Source organism: Thunnus maccoyii, chromosome 16 (assembly GCF_910596095.1).
Source record: "Thunnus maccoyii chromosome 16, fThuMac1.1, whole genome shotgun sequence".
In the NCBI taxonomy this organism is placed as follows: Eukaryota; Metazoa; Chordata; class Actinopteri; order Scombriformes; family Scombridae; genus Thunnus; species Thunnus maccoyii.
The window spans coordinates 17,514,256-17,536,831 of record NC_056548.1 but is presented as its reverse complement, the minus strand read 5'-3'; the positions used below and the strand labels follow the sequence as shown (position 1 = coordinate 17,536,831).

Here is a 22,576-nt window from a genome sequence, read left to right as displayed (position 1 = left end):
TCTTGCTAAAGCGATATCTGCATCGTTCCTGTCATTCATCAGGTTATGACAGCGATGTGACAAGAGAGAACGAGATCAACTACACCATCAAGGCCTTATCCACCAACATGCGACCGATGACGGGTGTGAAACCCCACTTGCAGCTGAAAGAGCCCTCTGTGGATGAAAGGTATTCCTCAGAGAAGCTGCGGAGAGGATTTGAAGCTGCTCAGAAGAGTGTCCCAAGAATTTCAGCCATTCATAGTAGAAAAAAAATAAGGCTTCTGCGTCAACACAAAGCCAAACCTGACTTCTTCAGTCAATATATCTTTTCTTTTCCTGCGTGTAATTCCAGCTCTGTCCCTGCCCTTTTGAAATAACTCAGCCTTTTCTGCTTTTCTTCTTTCCTTTAATGGCTGTCCATCTGTCATTATCCTGCTTCGTTCTTTAATTCCACTTGAAGACAAGGTGTAGTCAGGTAAGCTCTTGTGTTCATGTATGATGATTTTGCACACAGGATAAAACAGTAGATGTAATGTATAGTTACACTGAAAAAGCTCTATGTCTGTGTAACTGTTGCTGAACAGCAATGACAAGTAGCAATCATGGGATTATGGTAAACACTAAAACAGTGTAACAGTAACACAAGTCATAAACTCAGTGAACTAACTTAGTAGTATCAATTACACAAAAATCTTAACTTTGCTAATATTACCCATCCTTCCTTCAGCCCGACTTTTAGTGATTCAGCTGCTGGTGTTTTTCTCCACACATACAAACAAAAAGGCTTTTTTAGGTGTTAATTGACTCGTGCAGTTTCTTTGCTAATGAGCTGCTTCTTAATTTAAGAACAGTTAAGTAACTATAGAGTTGATTGGTTGAGTTCAGGTGACTTTAGCATTCACATAGACTGCAGAACAACATCTGAATGGGTTTTTCAATAGTCAGTGACTCTGGGGAATGGCATCACTAAAGTGAATCAGTTTTTAATTTCACACCTCATTCCGGTAGAAATAGGAATTGCCACAGTCTGGGATATTGTCTGTTTAAGTGTTTAAGTAGAATATTTATTAACTAATTACCTCATATTATCAATTTTTCCATCATTATAACACATCTAAAAATGTGTCTTTGGGTGCTTCCACTTAATTTAATTTCTAGATTTGTGTTTTGACAACAAGAAAGGCATCCATGCAGCATCTTCTGGGCAGAAATTGTCATTAAAATGATCTTTTGTTGTCATGGTTACGCTGTGGCGCTGACTACTGTGTTTTATATCCTCAGTGGCTGAGGTCTTGTGTTTCGTGTGTGTCTACCGGGCAGCAGTGAACGCTGTAAGAAACCTTTTTCTAATTCTTGCTTTTTCTTTGTTATTGCTGCCATGAAGAGGTTCTAGGTAAGCTACTAATCATGTTGATATTTTATATTTTCTCTCCACTATTACTGAAGACAAATGCACAGGATTTAGATATTTGTAGATTAAATATGAAGAGATTGGTGTCTTGGTGTGCCCCTTTTATACACTTGGTAATGTTTCCCCTTTCATGGTTAAGTCATGGTAACAGTTTGTCTATACATTCTCAGCATTATTTATTGTTTGTTCTTATTGTTTAATAATTGTGTATTTATTGCCAGAGGAATGAGAGAAAGCTGTTCTGTAGCTGATTGGATGAGTGAAGGGCATGGAAACTTTACTGTCTGGTTGTTGTTGACAGAATACACAGAATTAAATTTTTCAGCCTCTAATCCTTACAAATGTTTAATATTAGTGATGTTTTTTAGTCTGTTAACATTTTATTGATTGACTTGTTTGAAGATATGTGGGCAGACAAAGCTCTGATATTTGTCTACGACATAATGACTTGTAGTTTTATTTTTACCTTGGTTACTTCAACTCTTCCACTCAGCTACTTTATTGAAACACAATCCTTTCACTGCTTCGTTGGTAATAGAGACTCTTTACAGAAGTGTGATACAAGAAGCCTTCACATTTAAGTAAAATGTTTTTCTTTATTTCTCAGCTTAATAATTGTAGCTTGCGTCATTACAGAAAATCCTGATTTTTCTGGATTTTGAGATAAAACATATCTTTTTTTGATTGTGTGCAGATATTTATGGAATATTTTTATATACAGTCATAATAGTGAAGACTGTAATGTTATCATTACTACCATCATCATTATCAGCAGCAGCTGCATGACAAGCAGCTCGGTAGCAGCCCTCTTATCCCAGCTGTCTGTTTCAGGCCTCCTGTCAGCAGAGCGCTGCCACAGCCGGAGAAGCTGCAGACCAACAATGTTGGTAAAAAGAAGAGACCCATTGAGGTAAGAGGGACCTCATTTTTAAACATGATAAACTAACATATAATAATATATATGTACAGGCATACAAATGTTACTCATCATATAAATAGAAGCAGACTGTCTGTGTCAGAGCAGCAAATGATTCAAAATGCTGGTTTCTAATATGATTATTTCATCTGAAGACATAGTGTGTTCATGTGCTGTCCAGACAGCCTCTCTGGGGATTTGATGATGCCGTAATTGAATAGTGACGTACTATTTCAGCTGGCTCCGAACATCTTAGTTGTCATGGTGTTGACCTCTCTAAGTCTCTGGCGGTCTTTTTCTGACTTCCCCACAGGACCTGGTGTTGGAGCTAGTGTTTGGTTACCGTGGCAATGACTGCCGCAATAATGTGCACTACCTGAACGAGGGGGCGGACATCATCTACCACACAGCCTCAGTTGGCATCGTCCTCAACTTGACGACCTGTAAGTTGGACGGAAGTCTAGAAGACAGTCTAACAGGAGCAGTGACCTGAAAAGCAAATGTAACACAAGTATTTCTATTTGTGTCTGTGTGGGTGGTGGGTGTCTTTGTGCGTGTGTATGCGTGTTTGGGTGTGTTTTTCTACAGCCTGCCAAAGTTTCTATGTAGAACACAGTGACGACATTCTGTGCCTGACAATCAATCAACATCCCAAATTCCCCAACGTGGTGGCAACTGGCCAAGTAGGTATGTTTGTGAGAAGTTGACCTCCTGTGTCACCAGCTGCCTCATTTTTCTTCCCTGTATCCTGTGTTGTGCACCCTGCAGGGGGATTACAGCCACCCCCCTCCAACAAGCTTATCTGTACTGTAAAGCAACTTGACAGCAAAATCTCTGTTTTTGAATACATAAAGAGTTGTGGGATTGTCACATATGCAGCATTTTTCATAGAAGATTCCCACAAGATGCAAAAGACACATAACGATCTTGTGCTGGCAAAAATTGAAAACTGAGGAGCAAATTCCGCCTCATATAATTGCATCTCATACATATAACTTTTAGAATTGTACATAATTTTTTGTAAATTATCAAAATATTTTGAAAGTAGATTCTTTTGTTGATAGCAGAAACCACGATTGCTCAGAAAGTCTCAAAACTTAACAAATAATTTCTGTCAATGAATCATATTTTCCCTCTTTCCAGGCGATACTGGTGACATGTCAGGTAAGAACATTTCTAAATTATTCCTCTCATAAAACACAGAACACAGTCTTCATGACTAGAAAAAGAAAATCTGTATGGTTTCAACTCATTAGATTCTTGTAAGACACTGCCATCTAGTGGCCATATGATTTGGGACAAGTCTAACTCACGAAAACCTGTTTATTTCAGTGACTCATGTCTGGAAGTAAGCTGTGAAAACTGTAGCCTACTCTATACCTTTTTAGTTTTTTTATGTATGAAATTTGTAGAAACCTAATGAACCCAATAATAAACCATCTCAATTTTTACCTTGCAGTCAAGTAGTTGTAATACATAACTTTGGCTTTGATTTGCACAATGGAAGCAAGAAAGAGAGAAGTGCATTCGTGTCATAGAAAGTAAAATCAGACAAGTAGTTCTCTTCTTCTCTCTCCCTCAGCCACGTCTCCATCTATTCACGTGTGGGACGCTATGACCAAGCAGACGCTGTCAGTGCTACGCTGTTTCCACTCCGGCGGAGTTTGCTCTGTCAGCTTCAGTGCCACAGGGAAACTCCTGCTGTCTGTGGGCCTGGACCCTGAACACACCGTCACCATCTGGAAGTGGCAGGAAGGTACACGATGATCTCACAAAGATAAGTAAATAAAATAATCTTGACCTCACCCTCGGGATTCATAAGTCACTTTTTTTGCACTCTGCCTTGTTTCTCAGGTGCCAAAGTGGCCAGCCGGATAGGTCACACCCAGAGGATCTTTGTGGCCGAGTTTCGACCGGACTCGGACACACACTTTGTGTCTGTGGGGATCAAGCACGTGCGTTTCTGGACATTAGCTGGTCGAGCTTTGTTAAGCAAGAAAGGTGTACTGAGCTCCATAGAGGACGCCCGGATGCAGACCATGCTGTCTGTGGCATTTGGAGCTGTAAGTGATTTCCAAACAATGAAGATACACAGTATAAAATAGACCTGCTGTTAATTTAAACTCACATTTCTCATTGATCTTGAATAGACACAAGTATTATTCAATCTTTGAAATGCTGCTGTTGCTACTACATTTTACATGTTATCTCATCATATGAATCTGCTAATATTTAAAGCTAATCAGATCCCACACTGTCTGCTTTAATGTGCTGTGAATTGTTTTTGCATTGCTTGCTGTGCTCTCTTAGGCCACTAGATTAGTGCAGATTTGTTTTCTTTTCAGAATAACTTGACATTTACAGGTACCATAAGTGGGGATGTGTGTGTGTGGAAGGAACACATTCTAGTAAGAATAGTGGCCAAAGCTCATACGGGCCCTGTGTTCACTATGTACACCACACTGAGAGATGGCCTCATTGTCACCGGAGGCAAGGAGAGACCGTAAGTGCTGCATCTGTTACACAGCTTTTGTTTAATATAACACACACATACCTGTACATAAACATCAAATTTTTGCACATCACCCAGCCACAGTGCACAGTAAATTGTTACAAGTGTCTAGAATATGAATCAATGTACTTACAGTTTTGATTTGCACCAGCTGAGGGATGAAACAGGTAATGTTTTCCTCCACAGGTCAAAGGAAGGAGGAGCTCTGAAGCTCTGGGATCAGGAGCTGAAACGCTGCAGAGCCTTTCGATTAGAAACTGGACAGATCATAGACTGTGTTCGTTCTGTATGTAGAGGAAAGGTAAGTTACAGATAATATGGTATTTATCCAGCAAATTCTCATTCCAGATTACATCTGTACTATCTGTATTTTGACTCGTTTTGCTCTTTGCTGTGTCAGGGTAAAATCCTCGTGGGGACCAGGAATGCAGAGATCATTGAAGTAGGGGAGAAGAATGCAGCGTGCAACATCTTGGTGAATGGACACATGGATGGACCTATCTGGGGCTTGGGCACACATCCCTCCAGAGATGTATTTCTGTCTGCTGCAGAGGATGGCACCGTTCGTCTGTGGGACATCCCAGAGAAGGTCAGCCCGTCTCTCCTCAGAGGCATTCAGTCTTATCTCAATTCATTCCATTAACATTCTGTCAAAACATTCACTATCGATTTCTAAAGTGGAAATTTTATGATGATTATTATAACTATTACCTGATGATCTTGCATGGCCTTGTCGGGAAACAGAAGATGCTGAATAAGGTGAATCTGGGCCACCCAGCACGCACCATCAGTTATAGTCCTGAAGGAGACATGGTGGCCATCGGCATGAAGAATGGAGAGTTTATCATCCTGCTGGTTGCCTCTCTCAAAATCTGGGGCAAGAAAAGGGACCGCCGCTCCCCTATACAGGATATTAGGTAAAGATAGTAGAGTACCATATTCTACAAACTGGTACATTAGGGTTAAAGTTAAATTAAATATTTGATATCAGTGTACCCATGTCTTTTCTCAACCATATGAGGCAGTTTATTCACTCACTCTTTATGCAAGAGATTACTGGCCTATTTTTGCCAAGTGGGTACCCACACCTGGATTATTTTGGCACATAATGGGCTGAATAAGCAGGGGTCTTATTAGGCAATGTGTTTAACATTAAGCAAACTAAGATGACAGAAAGTTGGCTACTCTACTCTTTGACGTAGAATTACCTGAGAGAGTGACAGCTTTGTTTAACAGTTAATCTGTGTCCACGCTACAATTAAATGCTGGTGGATCCGGATGTATCCACTCTGGAGAAAATACTTTCTTGTTTTTAAGATTATTTTTTGGCATTTTGGCTTTATATTAGAAAGTTAACTGCAGAGATAGACATAAAAGTGAGAGACAGCAAAGGTGATGACATGCAACAAGGGTCCCCAGTCAGAATCAAACCGGGTATGTTGGGATTACATGGTACACCCAAAGCACCTGAATCTAAGGTGAAAACCTCCAGTTAAGTATTGACGGAAGGTCAAAATGGAGAGAAAAAGATCCATTTCTAAATTTAAGTTGCATGCTGTTGTCAGTGCAGACTGTCTAGTAGGGCATCATATGAAACCCAATCAGAACCCTGAGGTACCCGAGGGTTTGGGTTAACACAAGTGGATCCTCTATACGGAAGATTTAAAATGCCTAAAGAAAAACTAATTGATCTAAGAAATTATGAGAAATACAAAGTAATTTGATTTTAATGTGGCATGGAAAATTCATGAGAAACACATCATTCAGTTATCAAAGACAAAAAGCTAAATAACTGTCATTTAACAAATGCTTTTGTAAATTTAATTATGACACAGAAAATGCAAACATAAAAATTATTTATTCATTTTAAATCTTCCATACAAAAGCCCATAAATCAGCCCCATTTTAATCCAGCTGAGGTCCACATCGAAATGTTGCCTGCATTGAGGGCTCAGTGCAGGCTTTGCATTTGTAATATATTTCTAATTATTCAAACAATATTGCATCAAATACTTGGTATTACTTTGGTAATGTCGGTTTTATTCATGTGTTAATTTATTTGTATCAGAATCAATTTTTGTCACTCTAATCAGGTATTTTTAACACCACATGTCTCTCTTACAGGTTCAGTCCAAACTCTCGTTACTTGGCGGTTGGCTCCACTGAGAGTGCAGTTGACTTCTACGACCTGACACTCGGCCCGCAGCTGAACCGCATCAACTGCTGCAGGGACATCCCCAGCTTCGTAATGCAGATGGATTTCTCCGCCGACAGCGCTTACGTCCAGGTATAGACTGTATGAAGGCTCATGTGTGTCTCGGACATTGGCCGGCTGTTTCATTTCTAACCACCAATGCCTTGAATCAGATATCCACAGGTGCTTATAAACGGCTGGTGTATGAGGTGCCATCTGGGAAGCAGGTCACAGAGCAGTCCCATATTGACAGGATTACCTGGGCCACCTGGACAAGGTGGGAGTTACTGTATTAAAGACTGACACATGTCTGAGAGGAAGTCTTGAATTGCTGGTCCAAACTGTTGCGCTCTCTCTCTGTGTTCAGTGTCCTTGGGGATGAGGTCATTGGGATCTGGTCCCGTAACACCGACAAAGCAGATGTCACCTGTGCCTGTGTGTCCCACTCGGGCCTTAACATCGTCACAGGCGATGACTTTGGAATGGTTAAGCTGTTTGACTTTCCATGTCCAGAGAAGTTTGTAAGTATGATTACATTACTATTATTATTACTGTCTTGTTATTTTTCCTTTGTTTTGATTGACAGTAATACAGTTTGTCTGATGAAAATATTATAGGATCATTTAAATCTGTTCACCTCTCTGGGCTGAGCTGAGATCTTATCGCCACTATGTGTAGGATTTAAGAATAATGTTCCCTCCAGTGGTAGTATCAAAACACACGGAGATTAAGGGCTGGAAACAACACATAAACTGCACAGATATTCACCAGAATTGTGTTTTTCTTCTTACAAACAATAACTTGTGCCATTAAAATAATTTAAAAGATGTTACGATCACATGAAAAATTCTACACATAGTGGCTTTAAATGATTGTTTTTTTATATATCTGTCACAAAATCATCACATTTTTCAACCTGTGACCTACATTCTTGCCTGCTTTTCGATTACTGAGAAACTAGTATTGCTGAAATTGTGTGACAGAGATGAAATCATGGGGTCTGAAAATGACTATGGGAGTCGAGAATGGCTTTGATTGCAATCATTTTGTTTTATCCCGTTATCCTGAGATCAAGAGTTGAATATCTCATCATCTCGTGATAACAGGATAAATATCTTGTTTTCAAGGGGACAAGAAAACAGAAGGTCGTTTATTTGAGATAATGATTCAATCACCCGTCATCTTCAGGAAAACGACTGTTATCCTGAAGATGACAAGATAATGAACTCATGTAACGGGATCAAATAAAACTACTGCAACCTTGGCCATTCTTGGCTTCCGTAGAAGACTACATGACTTGTTTCAACTGGAACATTTGCTGCCATAATATTTTGTGCACTAAAACAAACTGTAAATGTGTCATTAAAGTGTCTTAACATGACCACACCCAGCAGTGCCACTTGATAGATAAATATGTTGACTGTAGTTTGGGGGGGAAAAAAAGCCACTTAAATGATGTGATTGTGATCTCATTTTAGGCCAAACACAAGCGTTTTCTGGGCCACGCTGCTCACTTGACAAACGTACGCTTCACAAATGCAGATCGCTTTGTCGTCAGTGCCGGCGGCGATGACAGAAGGTATGATCAAGACTCTACATAACGACATAGTTTACACACAAAGTGACACTCAAATATCAAGTGACGGATCCCTTTCTTTATGTACTTTCTAGCCTCTTTGTGTGGAGGTGTGTCCATGCCCCCCACTGAGGATCACACCTGGACCATCCTGCCTCACAGAGTCCAAGAGGCTATCTGGTCGTCTCCCAGCATGTCTCTTCACAGAAAATAACCTGGTAAAAAATGCATTCAATGGAGGAGGAGGACCTGGCAGCTTGTAAAATGAGGAAAAGCAGCGATCTGACTTACTGCCTCAAAACTAAGGTGCATGCATATGTGCAAGGCTAATTTTCAACTTTCATCACAGCATCAGTCCTGATTGTGAACACAGGTGGAGGGCATGCAGCCCTGCTCTCACATTACATCATCATCGGAAGAAAAAAAACCATCTCTCTAATATGTGCATATCATTTCAGTGATGGATTTTTTTTTTTTTTTTTTTTTAGAACGAGAGTTCTGTGTCCCAAATGGCAGTTTTGCCACTTGGTCAGCCTATGAAATCATGTTACTGACAATGCCATTTTTTAAAACATGTAGCAAACTAAATTAGCCTTAATCTGAGTGTTTAACTTTACGAGGGTTTGGATTCTTTTTGTATTATGTTTGTTTTACTTTTTTGGATCATGTGGTCATTTGTTTGTTTCTATTTTTACTGGTAATTCCAAATCCTGTGGCCTTCCTCCTGAATGTAACATCCACTGTTATGTTCTGGATGTCAGCATGCCAAAGCATACTATGCACTGTACACCTGACCTGGTCACTGTGTTAACCCCTGACGGTTCATTTACGTGGTTGTGTTGTTGACTGGTTGACCTCAAACCTCCCTCGGCAGTGTCCCCCCCCCCCCCCCCCCCCCTCCCTCATGACAACGTTAACGTGTGCATTTGTGTTTGAGGATTTGTTTGTGGTTAATGGGTGTGCATGGCTTACTGGAAGACAATCCGTCCGAACCAAATTCCTCAGAAATCATAAAGAATAGCTGTAAATTGATGTTTCAATGCACTGTTGCAATTCTTTCGGTCACTTTTCAGTGTGCTGCTATGACGTATTATTGTCGCATTTTTTCATGAATATGAAGGATGTGACTTTTTTCTTTTTCAACAGTAAGTTAATGTTTTGTGTCATCAGATATATTACTTAAATGGAATGTTTATCAGAGAGAAAATATGAGAAGTGCGAAACACTTTCCTCCTTGTATTAAGACTAACTACAAAAAAAACGTTGCTGCATATTTTGATTTACATTACACCAGTGTAAATATCATTTGTAGATATTCTTTTTGTATATTTTTTGTGAGATGTTTCTTAAATTCCACTTTAATAAAAAAAGGCAACTGTGAACTTGGCTTTTAAATTTTGAGTCTGTAATGTTCATCACTTATAGCACATACAAATAAATATAGAGCCATTAATAATGCTGAAGAAATAACCAATGTAATCGAAATATGGATGCTCAAACTAACTTTCTATCCATTACCAATAAATAAAAACATTTCCCAGCTGCTCTTTCATCACTAACAAAAACAACTTTTTGGACCCACACTGAAATGACTGAAGATATAAACATATGAAATTCACTCAGTTTTATTTCAGATGATATAATAAAGCTTAGCTCTTTATATTCACAGATACAGTTTGTCCTATTTACATATTTTACATACAAAGCAAAGCACTGAATGCTCAACCAATCAAATACCTCAGCTGAACATCTGTTCTGTTTGAATACATTATAAGTTAAATATTGTGAACTCATCTGCAGATAAGCACAATGATTGATTGACACCTCCGCCTTTGACTCAGTTCATCAGTTCAAGTAATTTCACACCTAAATAGCATTTTTTCAGGCAAGTGAGACTCTGACACTAGATGTAGTTATGAGTGAGCTGAATGAATCAAAATATCAAAGATAATCTAATACAATAATCTGAGTTACTTATTTATTAGGTGCAGCTGTAGTCTTAAAGGTAATCCAATATAAAAACTGTTATATTATAAAACTTATAATCTGTTTTTGTTGATGCTGTGTCAGAAAAATTCATCTCTATGTAAATTTTGAGGGCATAGTGCTTGGAATGCATTATATTGTGATTTTTTTAAATAAATTTTGTTGAATTTTGTACATCTAATAAACAGGTAACTCAGAGTATAAAAAAGTACTGTGATGGTGACACAGGGAAGCAGAGTTATATTTTGACGGAGAAGGAACTCCCGCAGGAGCAGCCATGATCAGCTTGAGGATTTTTGAGCACTAGGAAGGTGGAGCGGATGAGCTCTTGGCTGAAGTCCACCGTGGATCCTTTCACATACTCCAGGCTGTCCTGGTCCACGATGATGCCCACTCCTCCCTGCTCAAACACTCTGGATGCAGAAGACGACAGAGTTGATGGGATTTAGTAAGGATACAATAATGCCGGTTGATACATGACTTGAAAGGTAGATAAATGGGAATTTACCTGTCATCTTCATTCCTGTTGCTATCAACAGAAAACTTGTACTGGAACCCGGAGCAGCCTCCTCCCTCCACATGTATTCTCAGGTACTGGCCCTTGTCCATGATCTCCCCTAGTCTCTGGATAAAAGAGGGGTGACATAAGCATGATGAATGAAGTGCAAAATATGAAAACCTCAATAAAACTTAACATATTTATTAAAAGAGTGGCTGCATGGCAAGCAATTACATACATATTTACATTTAAAGATACCTATAAATGTATTTTACAAATGCTCCAAAGTATCATGTATCGCCCTTCTTCACATCACACAACCTTAATACTAAAAACTTGAGAAAGTGATATTTTAAAAGTATGTTAGAATTCTGAAAAGATCAATATATTGTTTATGACTAGTCACATCTAAAGTTGGGATTCCTTAAAATTAAGTCTTACTGTAGGCTTTTTTGACAAGATGTTCCATACAAAGTGATGAAACAAGTAACAAAATATTACTAGAATGTAATTAGATATCCTACATTTGTTTTTATACCATGGTCTGGATGAATACAGACAGAATACAGGTGTGCGTTAAAACTGTTTAATGCACAGGTAGTTCGGTTCAAGTTTAATCACTGTTCTAAATTCATCGGCTACCCAACTTGTAACCATAGCAACATTAAAGAGCATAGCTCTCAAAGCATTATGACGTTTTGAAGAATGAGACGCAGCAAAGGAAAAAGAAATGGAGACGAAAAGAAAGAAACCAAGTGAAAAACAGCACAAGGAACTGACACCTGAAGAGCTTAAAATGATAGAGGAAGAGAAGGATGAGATTAATACAAAAAAAGGCAACAAAATGGGAAGTTAATATACTGACAGACTTTCTCCAGCAAAAACAAAAGAACACTGATTTGGAGACATACTCTGCGGTTATGCTTAATGACACCTTACATGAATTTTATGCCTCAGTTCGGGCTGGTGGCAAGTACAGTTTGGCAAGTTGTCATGACAACGGTAAGCTCTTGCTTCATAACCTTTTGATTTTGAGTGCAAAACCTTGGCCAAAAATTTGCAAATGCTTTTATTTTATGTTGTTGGCAAATGATCATGGTAGTGGGATGATCAACTTGAAGGTGTGCGTTAAATAGTTTTAAGACACTACTCATTGATTATCCCTTATATAATACAGTTAGAAATATCTTAGTAGTATTTTGAATAATCATACACATAAGGTCCTTTGTCAAGTAATAATGATATGTGAATGCTAAAACGAAACAAATTTTTCTGAGGACCAAAACGTTGTTGTCTTCAGAATCAAATGTCTCATATGTAGAAGAACTGTGGCACTCATGAATGTACTGTATGCCCACTACTCCCTTTAAAATATGAAGTGAAACTTTATGTCAGCAGGGACTGATTGTGGATGTTTCAGATTTTAGACAGAAAATAAAATTTCTCCAAGAATAGTCCTAAAGTAGAATATACCCACATCCACAAGTAACTCCTCTGTCGCTGAAGCAGCTTCAGGCACAAAACTGTAAACAACTTGTAATCTAGACAAGATAGAAGTATGATGCCTAATCAGGCAGAGTTGGTATGTACTCACCTTCACACATGACTCAGTGAGGTTTACACTATCTTCAGATGAACCAGGCACCTCTGGCTTCTCCTGGGCTGAGGCGCTGCTGAAGCTCCGCAGCCCCGCTGTGTAACGGGGCTGACGGGTTTGAGGAAGGCGCTGTAACTGGCCCACATTGAAGTTGTTCAGAAGAGAAGACGCCCTGCAAAACATTGACGTTACGTTATTATTAATATGGGATGTAGATATAAGAACAAGAGCATCATACTTGTGTTGGCCCTACAATGTAGCACCGGTGTTATGGGTTAACGGGTGACCGAGTTAACTGGTGACCCAGCTGAGTGCGTCGTGTTTGTTTGCTCGTAGTGATGGCAGATGTTGAAAACACGAACAGAAGAGGTGTACTCGTAAAAAAAAGCATTATCAATTTTTACTTTGATCAATTTAAAATACATACTTATCTGTGTTTGTTTATCTACGCTAACCACTTAACCAGCAGTTAAATTGTGCTCAACAAGATGCATTCACCTATCGTAACGTGTCTTATAATGTGGAAAACAAACCGTAGCCGTAAGTTTTGTCTATACCGTTATCCTCAATCAGGAAGTGGTCCATATTCAACCAATTCACCTATATAATAGTGTCAAACTCCCCATAAGACGCTAGCTGCTATATATTTTTCCCACACATAAAAAGTAACTTTAAGAAAAGTGAATGCTTCTTATTGATGACACCGTTTAATTTACATAAAGTTAAAACAAACAGGACCAGACGAATATATATTGTACATTCAATTTGAAAGAATTCAGGGATTTTACGAGGACACCTAATTATGTGCTCTGTTAGTGTTTTCAACAGCTGCCGTCCGTCACTACAAATAACGATATCCATGGTAACCACGGATGATGCAAGTCACCAGTGAACAAGGTCACTCGTTACACCGAAACACCGCCTCGTTAGCTAACGTTAGCGTTAAAGGCTAGCTTGCTAACTAGCAAAATTTAAACAGAGCGACTTTCCTCCTACGTAATGATTTTGGAGCACATACATCCCTCATGACTTCTATGTTATACATCAAATAAACTTTACCTCGCAAGGCTCAATACTTTCGACTTTGACGCAGTTATCATCGCTCCTGTTACGAACGACATCTTTCATAACAAACTGTACAAAGCTCCTCCCCCAACAGTTGAGGAAAGACAGACAGCACATCTATTGGCTAAAACGCTTGTCTATCAATATGATACGCCCATATTGGTACAATACCGTCAAATTATTGGTTAGACCACCTGCCAATCATGAGGTAATTGGGTTTTTAACCTGCTAGACAGAATATGTTACTTTGAGCCCGTTGCTTTGCCTTTCAGGCACAACTCTTCTGCGTTATATACCGCCCACAACAAGATACGCTAATTAAATGTTTATATTGAAGTTTAGCTCACAAATGACTGTGTTCTTGTAACGATTGAGGTTATGAACATGCTAATTACGGCGAATAAGGCGAGGTTTTTACACTGAGGGGGTTTCCTGTCAGACTAGATTTCGGGTGAACAAAACACAACGCTCATAAATAGGCGTTACCTCGGTCTTGTGATAGAAGGAAATAAAAAGTGCTCTTTCCAATCTGAGCGGTAGACAGAAGCTCGTCAAAGGTACAGTTTGTGCGCCCAAAGTGTCTTTTTAGTCCACATACTGTAAGTTTTAGTGACTGGGAATACTCGGCGGTTTTTTACTACAGTAGTAAGTAGTCGAGGAATATTTCCTCGTCGTGTTAAACTTTGTACTCATTGCTCCACTTTAGGGGGAAAAACAAACAACAAGTCATATGATTTAACATTTTGTGCTGACTCAAAGTCAGGCTGCTCTGACTAAGTTTCCTCTTCTGTTTGCGTCTTCTGATTTAAGGTTAAAAAAGGGAAAGAAACATGGATGTCCGGACTGGTTTAATCGCTTTGTTCTGCTTGATGGGATTCACCTGTGCGGATCCAGTGAAATACATAGACTGTGGTAAGTTTTACTTGACAATATAAGTGAGGATTTACCTCTCTGTTGTATGTTTTAAGTATATTGGCCTTTGGAGGTGAGACACTTTTCCACTTTTCTCGCATTTATATTCATTTTATCCCACAGATGTCGTCTGCTTAAATTGGGAGTATGGTTGCAATTAGCGATTACTTTCATTATCAATGTATCTCTCTTTTTTGTTTTTTTTGTTTTTTTGGGGGGGGGGGGCGTAATTGATCAAGCAATTTCATTTAGAAAATGACAAATGGTGGCAAATGCAATTACGAATTCCCAGAGCCCAAAGTGAAGAAACCTCAAAAATATTGAGTGAACAATGATTGAAAAAAGAGAAGCAGCACATGTGTATTATATTGACTTATTTTTATCGGAATGCAGTTTATAGTTACTATTTATGATCTTGTGTAGATAGTATGGCATAGTAGAGAGTGTGTGCGTGTGTTTCATTTTACAGCTGATCCTAATACCAGTCTAGTTTTAGTTCAACATCCAAAGGTTTTACTTCTTATGAATCTGTTCTTGTACTTTTGCTGCAGGGACATTTCAGTTTCCCATTGTGGGATCACTTCCGCTTTATTTTAAGTCCTATCAATGGAGAGAGACTGTTTGGCATTTTTGCTTGATGAGTGGCTTGAATGATTAATCGTTTGCCTTGTCCAGCAAGTATTTGTATGGTCTTTGTCTAGGTGTAAATTCACAAGCCTCCCTCTGTGCAAAAATGTATTTAAAAGTTGATTTGAAGCTAATATGAATCTCCATATTAGTCAAATCAAGCAGATATCTTTCAACATCAGTCTTTTTAGTGCCAAAGTTCCTCTTTTTGTTGTTATACTTCCACCGCAGCTCAACAGGGAAACACAAAGTGTGAATTTGATGCTACAAAGACTGTAAATGTGGCAGATATCCACTTGATATGACCAAAACAGACTGCTGAAGCCTCATAGAAGTTTCAGATCAACTATTTTAAGGGATCTTTTAATGGCCAGTATGAGAAGGAGGAAGGATTACAGCGAGGAAAACCCCTTTCAGTGTTCATTTGGGCACCTGACTGATATTTTCAGACAGACTTTAAAATTGTGAACCTATCCTTTATTTTTAATGCGTGTGTATCAAGTCTCAAGTGAAAAATCAAAACCAATAGATGTTTTAAGTAAAGATCTGTGTGATTTGTAAGACTTAATGAATGGTTAGTTTAGTGAAATGAAAGGTTGTGCCGTCTGTGATTTTTCAGATGTATATTAATGAATATTAAATTCTATATGGTTTATTGCTTTGTTGCCAAATGGCAAAAACAGTTTCAGAATCATTTATGAAAACATAATCTTGAACATTTATAAGTCATAGTCTTTATAAATCTAACACTTTTTGTTAGTTTTAGTTTGTTTTTGTTTTTTTCCCCTTTTTGCAATCTAATTACTTTAATCATTTTGTAAAACTAAACTGATTTAAATTGTTCTGTTAAAGCATGAAGCAGCCAGTTGGATCTACTGTTTTGTGTCTGTCACTGCTAATAAAAGTGAAACGTGTCATAACAAGTGATATGTCAGCAGTATACCAGTAAGCATTTATCTTTTTGAAAGTCTACTTTTTTTATAAAAAAAAAAAAAAGCTGTTCCTCTCATATTTGTCCTCAGGCTCCTCTTCTGGCAAAGTGACCATAGTGGACATTAACCCTTGTGCCAATCAGCCCTGCCAGCTACACAAAGGACAGTCCTACAGCGTCAATGTGACTTTCAACAGTGGTGAGTGAGCTATATTGCTTTAGAAACACTTCTCTCAACACTCAGAACATTAATAATAAAGTTTTGATCTTGTTGTAGCTGTGGAGAGCCAGACAAGCAAGGCGGTGGTCCATGGAATAATCGCCGGAGTCCCCGTCCCCTTCCCCATTCCCATTGAAGACGGCTGCAAGTCTGGAATCCAGTGTCCCATCCAGAAGCAGCAGAACTATCACTATCTGAACTCCCTACCTGTGAAGTCCGAGTATCCCGCAGTAAGTAGTGCTTGTGACTTTAGCCAGTCTTTCTTTTTATTTATTATTTTTAAGATGACTTTTCTCTTAAATTTGACCAAATTACAGTTTTTGCAGTTGCACTCATCTGTACTGAAGGACCGTTTTCATGCATCCAGTAGCCATTAGAAACTAAAGCCCACTACGGGGCATTTTGCAAGTCTTAAAAATAATATTTCAATATCTTAAAGGATCATTTTTTAAAGGAAGTGAAGATACCAGCAGTGGTGGACTTCATTCAGATTCAGATCCTTCTTTTAAGTAAAAGTAGTGATACTATCATGTAGTAGCAAGAAGTCCTGTATTTAAAATGCTACATAAGTTTAAAAAAAAAGGTAGTAAATATTAAAAGCAAAATGTACTTGAGGAACTGTCACACGTCTAGTCAAGCAGGAGTAAGAGTAATCTTAAAAATAGGCTCATGACTTGTTTGGGTTTTTTTTTTTTCATTTATATCACTTACTCAGGATGTTTCAAACATGTTTCTTTCCCCCTTTCACTTCCTTAAAACATTAAAGAAAAATCACACACTATTGACCAACCATTCTCTTCTGCATTTCTAGATAAAGCTGGTTGTGAAGTGGGAACTGAGAGACGACAACGACAAAGACTTGTTCTGCATCAAGTTTCCAGTTCAGATTGTGAACTAAGCAGCCAACAGTACCTCTGACACGTGTTTTTGTTGTTTTATTTAAAGGGATTCAAATGAGTAAAAGAACTAGAATATAAATGATTCTTGTTAAGATCTCATTTTATTCATTCATCAAAATGATTTTAAGATGTATGTCGTTCACTAGTTTGCAAGACTCTGCTGCACACTCTCACCTCAAATACTGCTGAATTAAAGACAGGGTTTGTTATCTGCATAACAGTTGCTTTTTTTTTTTTTTTTTTAAGTTGTGGATGTGAAATAATGCGGTCAACGTTTGCATGAACAACCCTGGTTTGTGAACTACATTCCACTGCAGTGCAAATGTCTTGTCTAACTGGCTGCTGTGTAGTCAGAAAAAGTACAAACTGTACATTTTTCTTTACTGAAGCTTTTGTAAAATTTTCTTACTGACCTTGTGATACTAGACATATGGAATTGGAAATTATAAATGACTGAAAAGTAAACTAATAAAGAAATCTATGTACCATTACAGTAACTTTCAACTCTCTCTATGCACTTGTCAGACACTTTACTCCCCATTTATTTATTTTAACTTGCACTGCAATCACTGGTTTATCAGTGGTGACGCAACTACTTTTCCGACTTTCAAGGGAAGTTTGTCTTGCCACTGCTCATCACCAGGTGGTTACACTTCAGATCGCCTTCAGCTGAGGCTCCTGAAATTGTGGCATGTGTGTAGTCATGTCGACAAAGGTGAGGCATGAACACCTGTCATGCATTTAAAGACTTAACAATGAGGACTGACACCGTTTCTAAGATTTTATTGGTCTGAGCAAAGGCCAGCAGCAAGGGATAACTGTATGAATGCAAAAAGTTTTCTTGGAAAGTTTGATTTCATAACACTTGACAATTCATTAGCAGGTCACACATACCAAACTAACACAAAAGCATTAAAGCAGCTTTAGAAGTGGTCGTTGAGTTTAAATAAACGTGTATTCGGACTAGAGAACCAAAAGTTTGAAGATAAAACATCAAAATTTTTAAAAAAAAATGTAAGTCTCCATGAGAATAGCTTCTTTGCCTTAACACCAAATGCAAGCTTGAGATGCAATGCATTGTGCAATATGGAGAAAAAACAAATGATATCCAAACACAATTTGATATTGAATACAATGTCAGCTTAGTTTGACATAATCAGAAATTTAAAATAAGTTTCTGACCCTACTCATGTAAAATGACAGCCCCACAAAATACCTTCTCTGTCAATACAAACTAAGTAAAACAAGTTAATTTTTGTACTTTTCTAACCAAAAGTCAGTCATTAAGGCAGTATATGTATGAGTTATATGGAAAGATTATAGATTTGGCTCTTTCACTGAGACACCTGCTGAATATGAAGTATTATTGGGTCAATTTGCGCAGATTTCAGCCACAAAGGCCACACAGCTTTAGTGCAAGCAGAGCAGAAGGAGGAAACCGGCTTTACTATCAACATAACTTGCTGCTTCTTTCTCAGATCATTTCGACGAGTACAAAAGGTGCAGAGTTACAAATTTGTAACACGTGGAAGCTGGAAGATCTTTCCACAGTAAAGTCAACAACACAATGTTGCAACAGATTCCATACCAGCCAATCCCTCGCAGTCAAAAACTAAAGTAGCTGACATGAAGTCATTCGATGATATGAAACTCAGAACAAAGCAAAGTTGATAGGGCAGGGTACCCCGTATTGTAGTGGTTGCTAGGCAGGTGGACATCACATAATAGGCTATAATATTTGACCAGACTTGGTTATTATTGGCTCATATCCAAATACACCCACATCATCAACCCCTTGTTTCACTTGTACGATGTATGCAGCATTTTTGGTCCTTTTTTATTGTCCGTTTTGCTTCAGCCTCTCCAGCCGCTGGAGCAAAGCATTCCCGAAGGCCTCTCTGTAACCCGGACTCAGCGTGTCCAGAAGCGAGTAAACAGTCTCATGATACTGGGTGCTCAAATCCTCATCCACTTGATCGAAGGCATAGCCCACCACCTGTATAGAGCAGAAACAAGTGATTTATTTTAAAACCCTCGTATGGTTTTGGGGTCTGAAAGCTGCATGCGGTGAGTAATAATCGCTGATGGTGCATCTTACCCTCAGTCCTGCTTCCGTGAGCTCCAGACAATACCGGTTTCCCTCTCTTGTTTCCACATTTATGTAGGCCACATCCGACGCACTGTTGAGACTTTGCGACACGTGCATTTCAGCGACGGCGAAAAGCACGTCGTTGACCACTGCCTCCGCCTCCAATCTCATGTCCTTGACGTCACCGAGCTCGACACAGTCCTCGTCAAATGAAGTGACAATGGATTCCTCGGGCTGGCAGTCTACCTCCATCCCCTACAACACAGAAAAACAAAGTTATCGACTATGACTGACTCATTGTTGTAGCCCAAAGTTTACTCTACACTACAAAAACTGCCAAAATGGTTCTCCATGTCCACAAGTACACTTGAGAAACCCGGCAGTTAAACTGGGACTGTCACAACAAGCTGCTCTCTACTGTCACTAACTGGAAAAAATAATTACCATCCTCTGTGATCAGGTGATGGCCTGAGGAAAAGTTAAACCGGTTTGAGTCAGGAAGGAACTGAACTATAGTATCAAACAGGTAACTGGGTATTTTCCAACCAATTATCAGTATTAAACACTACGTATGAGTCATGCCGTCTCCTTAGCACCGGTGCGTTTGTTCAACAAGTTGAGTCTCGTCATGCTTTATTTGTGTCAATGTGCATCACGTAGCACACATCTGTATGAGCCTTTTTCCTGCATGTCAGCTGTTGCACCACATTTGGCTTCCTCTTCATTCATTCTGTTGGCTGGACGCCTTTATGGGCAATAAGCCACAGTTGATGTAACCACTGATTGTGAAACATGCAGCAATATTTAACTTAAACTGTCTCTTCCAGTTCATAGACATCCATATCATGTGGATGTTACAGGTGGAAACACACAGTGGATCAGTCAGTTTATAGGAGGAAAAAGTTTTACTATGGTTTGTACCTTTGTGACTGTTAAACTGTATATTAAACCACCTCACAGTGACAGCAAAGGTATAGTTTGATTTGTTTTTTCATTTGTTTTGGCATTCTTGGCTGCTGATCAAACTGGTGTGAGACAAAACTTTTACATCTGGTGGACATAAGTTTTCTAGATTGAACCCGTAAAGCTGCATTAGGATAAAACACAAATCCATACATTAAACAAAAGTCTGTATTATCTCAGTTGAAGATTTACTGACACACACACATTTATCACCAGCATTCAACAGTGGAGGAAGTATTCAGATCCACTTAAGTAGAAGAACCGTAACACAATCTAAAAATACTCGATTACAACTTAAAGTTCTACGCTGAAAATGTTACTTAAGCAAATGTACAGAAGTATTATAAGCATTGAGTAAGTATTATCAAAAATAAAAGTATTCTGTTCTGAAAAATGACTGCTGTGAGTGTTATATTATTACATATTATATTACTGTTTCTGTTATATTAATGTGGAACTGTTGTACTTGGTCAATGTGGAGCTAATTTTAATTATTTCATACACTATTGGCTGATTTAACCTATAAAATTACGTCATGTTTTATTAGCCGATCATATGTTTTGTGTGTGAAATATTAGTTTGTAAACCAAGTAGGGCTGCAACATCAATTGATTAGTAAAGTCTGACAACAGTTCACATCCAATGCAATCAGAGAATTTGGACATTTTTCTTAAAAAACAGTTGCCAATTAATTTTATAGTTGACAACAAATCGATTAATCGTTACAGCTCTAAAACTAGTAACAGCTGTCAAATAAATATAGTGGAGTAAAAGTATGAAGAAGCATGAAATGGAAATACTCGAGTACACAGTACAAGTTAAATGTATTTCGGTATTTTTCATCTCTCAAAACATCTATGCAGATGCTTACCCTATATTTGCGAAACTCTCGCGAGATTTGTATGCGTTGTTTCTTCATAGTGCCTGTTGTACAAAATAATTACGTTTTATGATGTGACAACGTTATGGTTAAGGTCTGTTTAGGTTTAGTCACAAAAACATTTGGTTAGGGTTAGAAAAAGATCATGGTTTTTGGTAAAATGATCAATCTCGCGAGATCTTAAACATCGACATCACAGCGACATCTTGAGGACTCTAGCTGAAGTGAAAGTCTCTGGTTAGCATCACAGATAGCATTAGACGAACTTTCAGTCAATGTGTTAGTTTCATTTAAATGGTATAACTCGGGTAATTCATATATAGATTGATGTAGCTAACTTAGAAAGCCAATATTAGGATAACTAACCTCAGCTAGTGCACTGGTTAACAGGAGTAAACAAACCGACCGTTGTGCAGGCCAGAAATGTAACAGTTATATATTACTTCACTTTGTATTCATCACATGCATATTGTATGTTATTAAGAGTAGCAGTCATACGTTTGATCTAGCGATGCTATAACAACAATAAAGCTTGTCTCTGACCAAACTGCGCTCATTTTTCTCACCACCTCCTCCTCCTCCTCCTCCTCCTCGGTGTGGTTGTTGTTGAGCTCCGTGGAGAAGGTTCAGACAAACGAGCGTCAGATAACTTCAGATAGATAAATGTTGAATCTCAAGTTTATGCACAGCCAAAGAAAGAAACTATAAATGAATGCCTTACCCCTTTTCTACTTTATTTGCGTTGTCACTAAATAACTACATTAAAAACAATGACCCAGTAAGATGCTGAAGTTAGCTTCCGATTCACAGCTTCCGATTCGGAGTTAAGGGGAAAGTTAAGGGAAAGGGCCTTTTCACCACTTACACTTATTAAAACGTGTTAGACATCGTAGCAAAAACCTTAACCATGTTTAAACCAACTTTCAGTTTTGTGAAACTTTTATTTTGCTTATGAAAACACACAAAAAGGTTGATTTAACTGCTCCCCCCCCCCCCCCCCCCCCCCCCCCCCCCATCCAGATCACATTAAACCAGATCCGGATCAAAAACCACTATATTTAGACTTGTTATATCTGGACTAGATTACCAAGAAGACTACAGAGACTCATTCTCACAGTTCCAGATTTGTGAAACTTTCATTCTGTTTGTGAAAACACAAAGAAGGGCGATTTCACAGATATTTCTCTCTCCAAACTAAATTGGACCAGGTCCAGATCAAAGGCCACAGACTTGTCAAGTCTAAGTTTAGCGGTTTTTGACGTGAATCTGGTCTCATGTGGTCTGGAAAGGGGGGGGGGGGGGGGGCGGGGAAATCGC

The 22,576-nt window shown here is 38.6% G+C and overlaps 4 protein-coding genes across 16 annotated transcripts in view; 2 read left to right on the top strand and 2 right to left on the bottom strand.

Moving 5' to 3' along the window:
* The window catches only part of eml5 (EMAP like 5), a 41,952-nt gene extending 31,821 nt beyond the window's left edge, over positions 1–10,131 (top strand). For 3 of the 8 annotated variants that reach the window (XM_042436982.1, XM_042436983.1, XM_042436984.1), the window contains 17 exons: positions 43–169; positions 1,367–1,375; positions 2,225–2,303; positions 2,623–2,752; positions 2,898–2,996; positions 3,453–3,473; positions 3,892–4,065; positions 4,164–4,372; positions 4,655–4,812; positions 5,008–5,122; positions 5,222–5,410; positions 5,566–5,738; positions 6,946–7,108; positions 7,189–7,292; positions 7,383–7,536; positions 8,494–8,594; positions 8,687–10,131. In XM_042436982.1, the coding sequence (XP_042292916.1) occupies positions 43–169; positions 1,367–1,375; positions 2,225–2,303; positions 2,623–2,752; positions 2,898–2,996; positions 3,453–3,473; positions 3,892–4,065; positions 4,164–4,372; positions 4,655–4,812; positions 5,008–5,122; positions 5,222–5,410; positions 5,566–5,738; positions 6,946–7,108; positions 7,189–7,292; positions 7,383–7,536; positions 8,494–8,594; positions 8,687–8,723 (2,042 nt within the window). In that variant the 3' untranslated portion in view covers positions 8,724–10,131. Of the gene's footprint in view, positions 1–42; positions 1,314–1,366; positions 1,376–2,224; positions 2,304–2,622; positions 2,753–2,897; positions 2,997–3,452; positions 3,474–3,891; positions 4,066–4,163; positions 4,373–4,654; positions 4,813–5,007; positions 5,123–5,221; positions 5,411–5,565; positions 5,739–6,945; positions 7,109–7,188; positions 7,293–7,382; positions 7,537–8,493; positions 8,595–8,686 lie in introns of those variants that run through there. The other 5 variants (XM_042436985.1, XM_042436986.1, XR_006100442.1 and 2 more) reach the window with 5 other exon arrangements.
* A 69-nt stretch (positions 10,132–10,200) lies between these two features.
* On the bottom strand, positions 10,201–13,839 carry isca2 (iron-sulfur cluster assembly 2). Its single transcript, XM_042436987.1, has 4 exons — positions 13,733–13,839; positions 12,671–12,845; positions 11,086–11,201; positions 10,201–10,990 (listed from the first exon to the last, which is right to left on the bottom strand). The coding sequence occupies exons 1-4, from the start codon at positions 13,792–13,794 to the stop codon at positions 10,816–10,818; spliced, it is 528 nt and encodes a 175-aa protein (XP_042292921.1). The 5' UTR covers positions 13,795–13,839; the 3' UTR covers positions 10,201–10,815.
* Positions 13,840–14,193: 354 nt separating this feature from the next.
* Positions 14,194–17,820, top strand: LOC121914040 (NPC intracellular cholesterol transporter 2-like). 2 transcript variants are annotated; one of them, XM_042436994.1, is made up of 5 exons: positions 14,194–14,295; positions 14,549–14,650; positions 16,300–16,407; positions 16,486–16,658; positions 17,240–17,820. In XM_042436994.1, exons 2-5 carry the CDS (start codon positions 14,569–14,571, stop codon positions 17,324–17,326), a joined length of 450 nt encoding a protein of 149 aa, XP_042292928.1. In that variant the 5' UTR covers positions 14,194–14,295; positions 14,549–14,568; the 3' UTR covers positions 17,327–17,820. The 2 variants fall into 2 exon arrangements, with proteins under 2 accessions (XP_042292928.1, XP_042292929.1); XM_042436995.1 differs by having other exon boundaries at positions 14,294–14,383.
* On the bottom strand, positions 17,362–22,086 carry LOC121914039 (gsk3b interacting protein). 5 transcript variants are annotated; one of them, XM_042436992.1, is made up of 3 exons: positions 21,981–22,086; positions 19,426–19,671; positions 17,362–19,323 (listed from the first exon to the last, which is right to left on the bottom strand). In XM_042436992.1, exons 2-3 carry the CDS (start codon positions 19,666–19,668, stop codon positions 19,165–19,167), a joined length of 402 nt encoding a protein of 133 aa, XP_042292926.1. In that variant the 5' UTR covers positions 19,669–19,671; positions 21,981–22,086; the 3' UTR covers positions 17,362–19,164. The 5 variants fall into 5 exon arrangements, with proteins under 5 accessions (XP_042292926.1, XP_042292924.1, XP_042292925.1 ...); XM_042436990.1 differs by having other exon boundaries at positions 21,826–22,077; XM_042436991.1 differs by having other exon boundaries at positions 21,829–22,077.
* Between the last annotated feature and the right edge of the window lie 490 nt (positions 22,087–22,576).

Excerpts from the sequence above, each read along its gene's own strand:
- isca2 (XM_042436987.1), bottom strand. The coding sequence starts at position 13,794 with ATGTCGTTCGTAACAGGAGCGATGATAACTGCGTCAAAGTCGAAAGTA. Across the intron at positions 11,202-12,670 it reads TCACTGAGTCATGTGTGAAG|AGACTAGGGGAGATCATGGA; the intron begins GTGAGTACATAC and ends TCTTTTATCCAG. Across the intron at positions 10,991-11,085 it reads AACAGGAATGAAGATGACAG|AGTGTTTGAGCAGGGAGGAG; the intron begins GTAAATTCCCAT and ends TTCTGCATCCAG.
- LOC121914040 (XM_042436994.1), top strand. The coding sequence starts at position 14,569 with ATGGATGTCCGGACTGGTTTAATCGCTTTGTTCTGCTTGATGGGATTC. Across the intron at positions 16,408-16,485 it reads CAATGTGACTTTCAACAGTG|CTGTGGAGAGCCAGACAAGC; the intron begins GTGAGTGAGCTA and ends ATCTTGTTGTAG. Across the intron at positions 16,659-17,239 it reads TGAAGTCCGAGTATCCCGCA|ATAAAGCTGGTTGTGAAGTG; the intron begins GTAAGTAGTGCT and ends CTGCATTTCTAG.
- LOC121914039 (XM_042436989.1), bottom strand. The coding sequence starts at position 21,298 with ATGAAGAAACAACGCATACAAATCTCGCGAGAGTTTCGCAAATATAGG. Across the intron at positions 19,672-21,250 it reads GAGAGTTTCGCAAATATAGG|GGGATGGAGGTAGACTGCCA; the intron begins GTAAGCATCTGC and ends TCTGTGTTGTAG. Across the intron at positions 19,324-19,425 it reads TCACGGAAGCAGGACTGAGG|GTGGTGGGCTATGCCTTCGA; the intron begins GTAAGATGCACC and ends TGCTCTATACAG.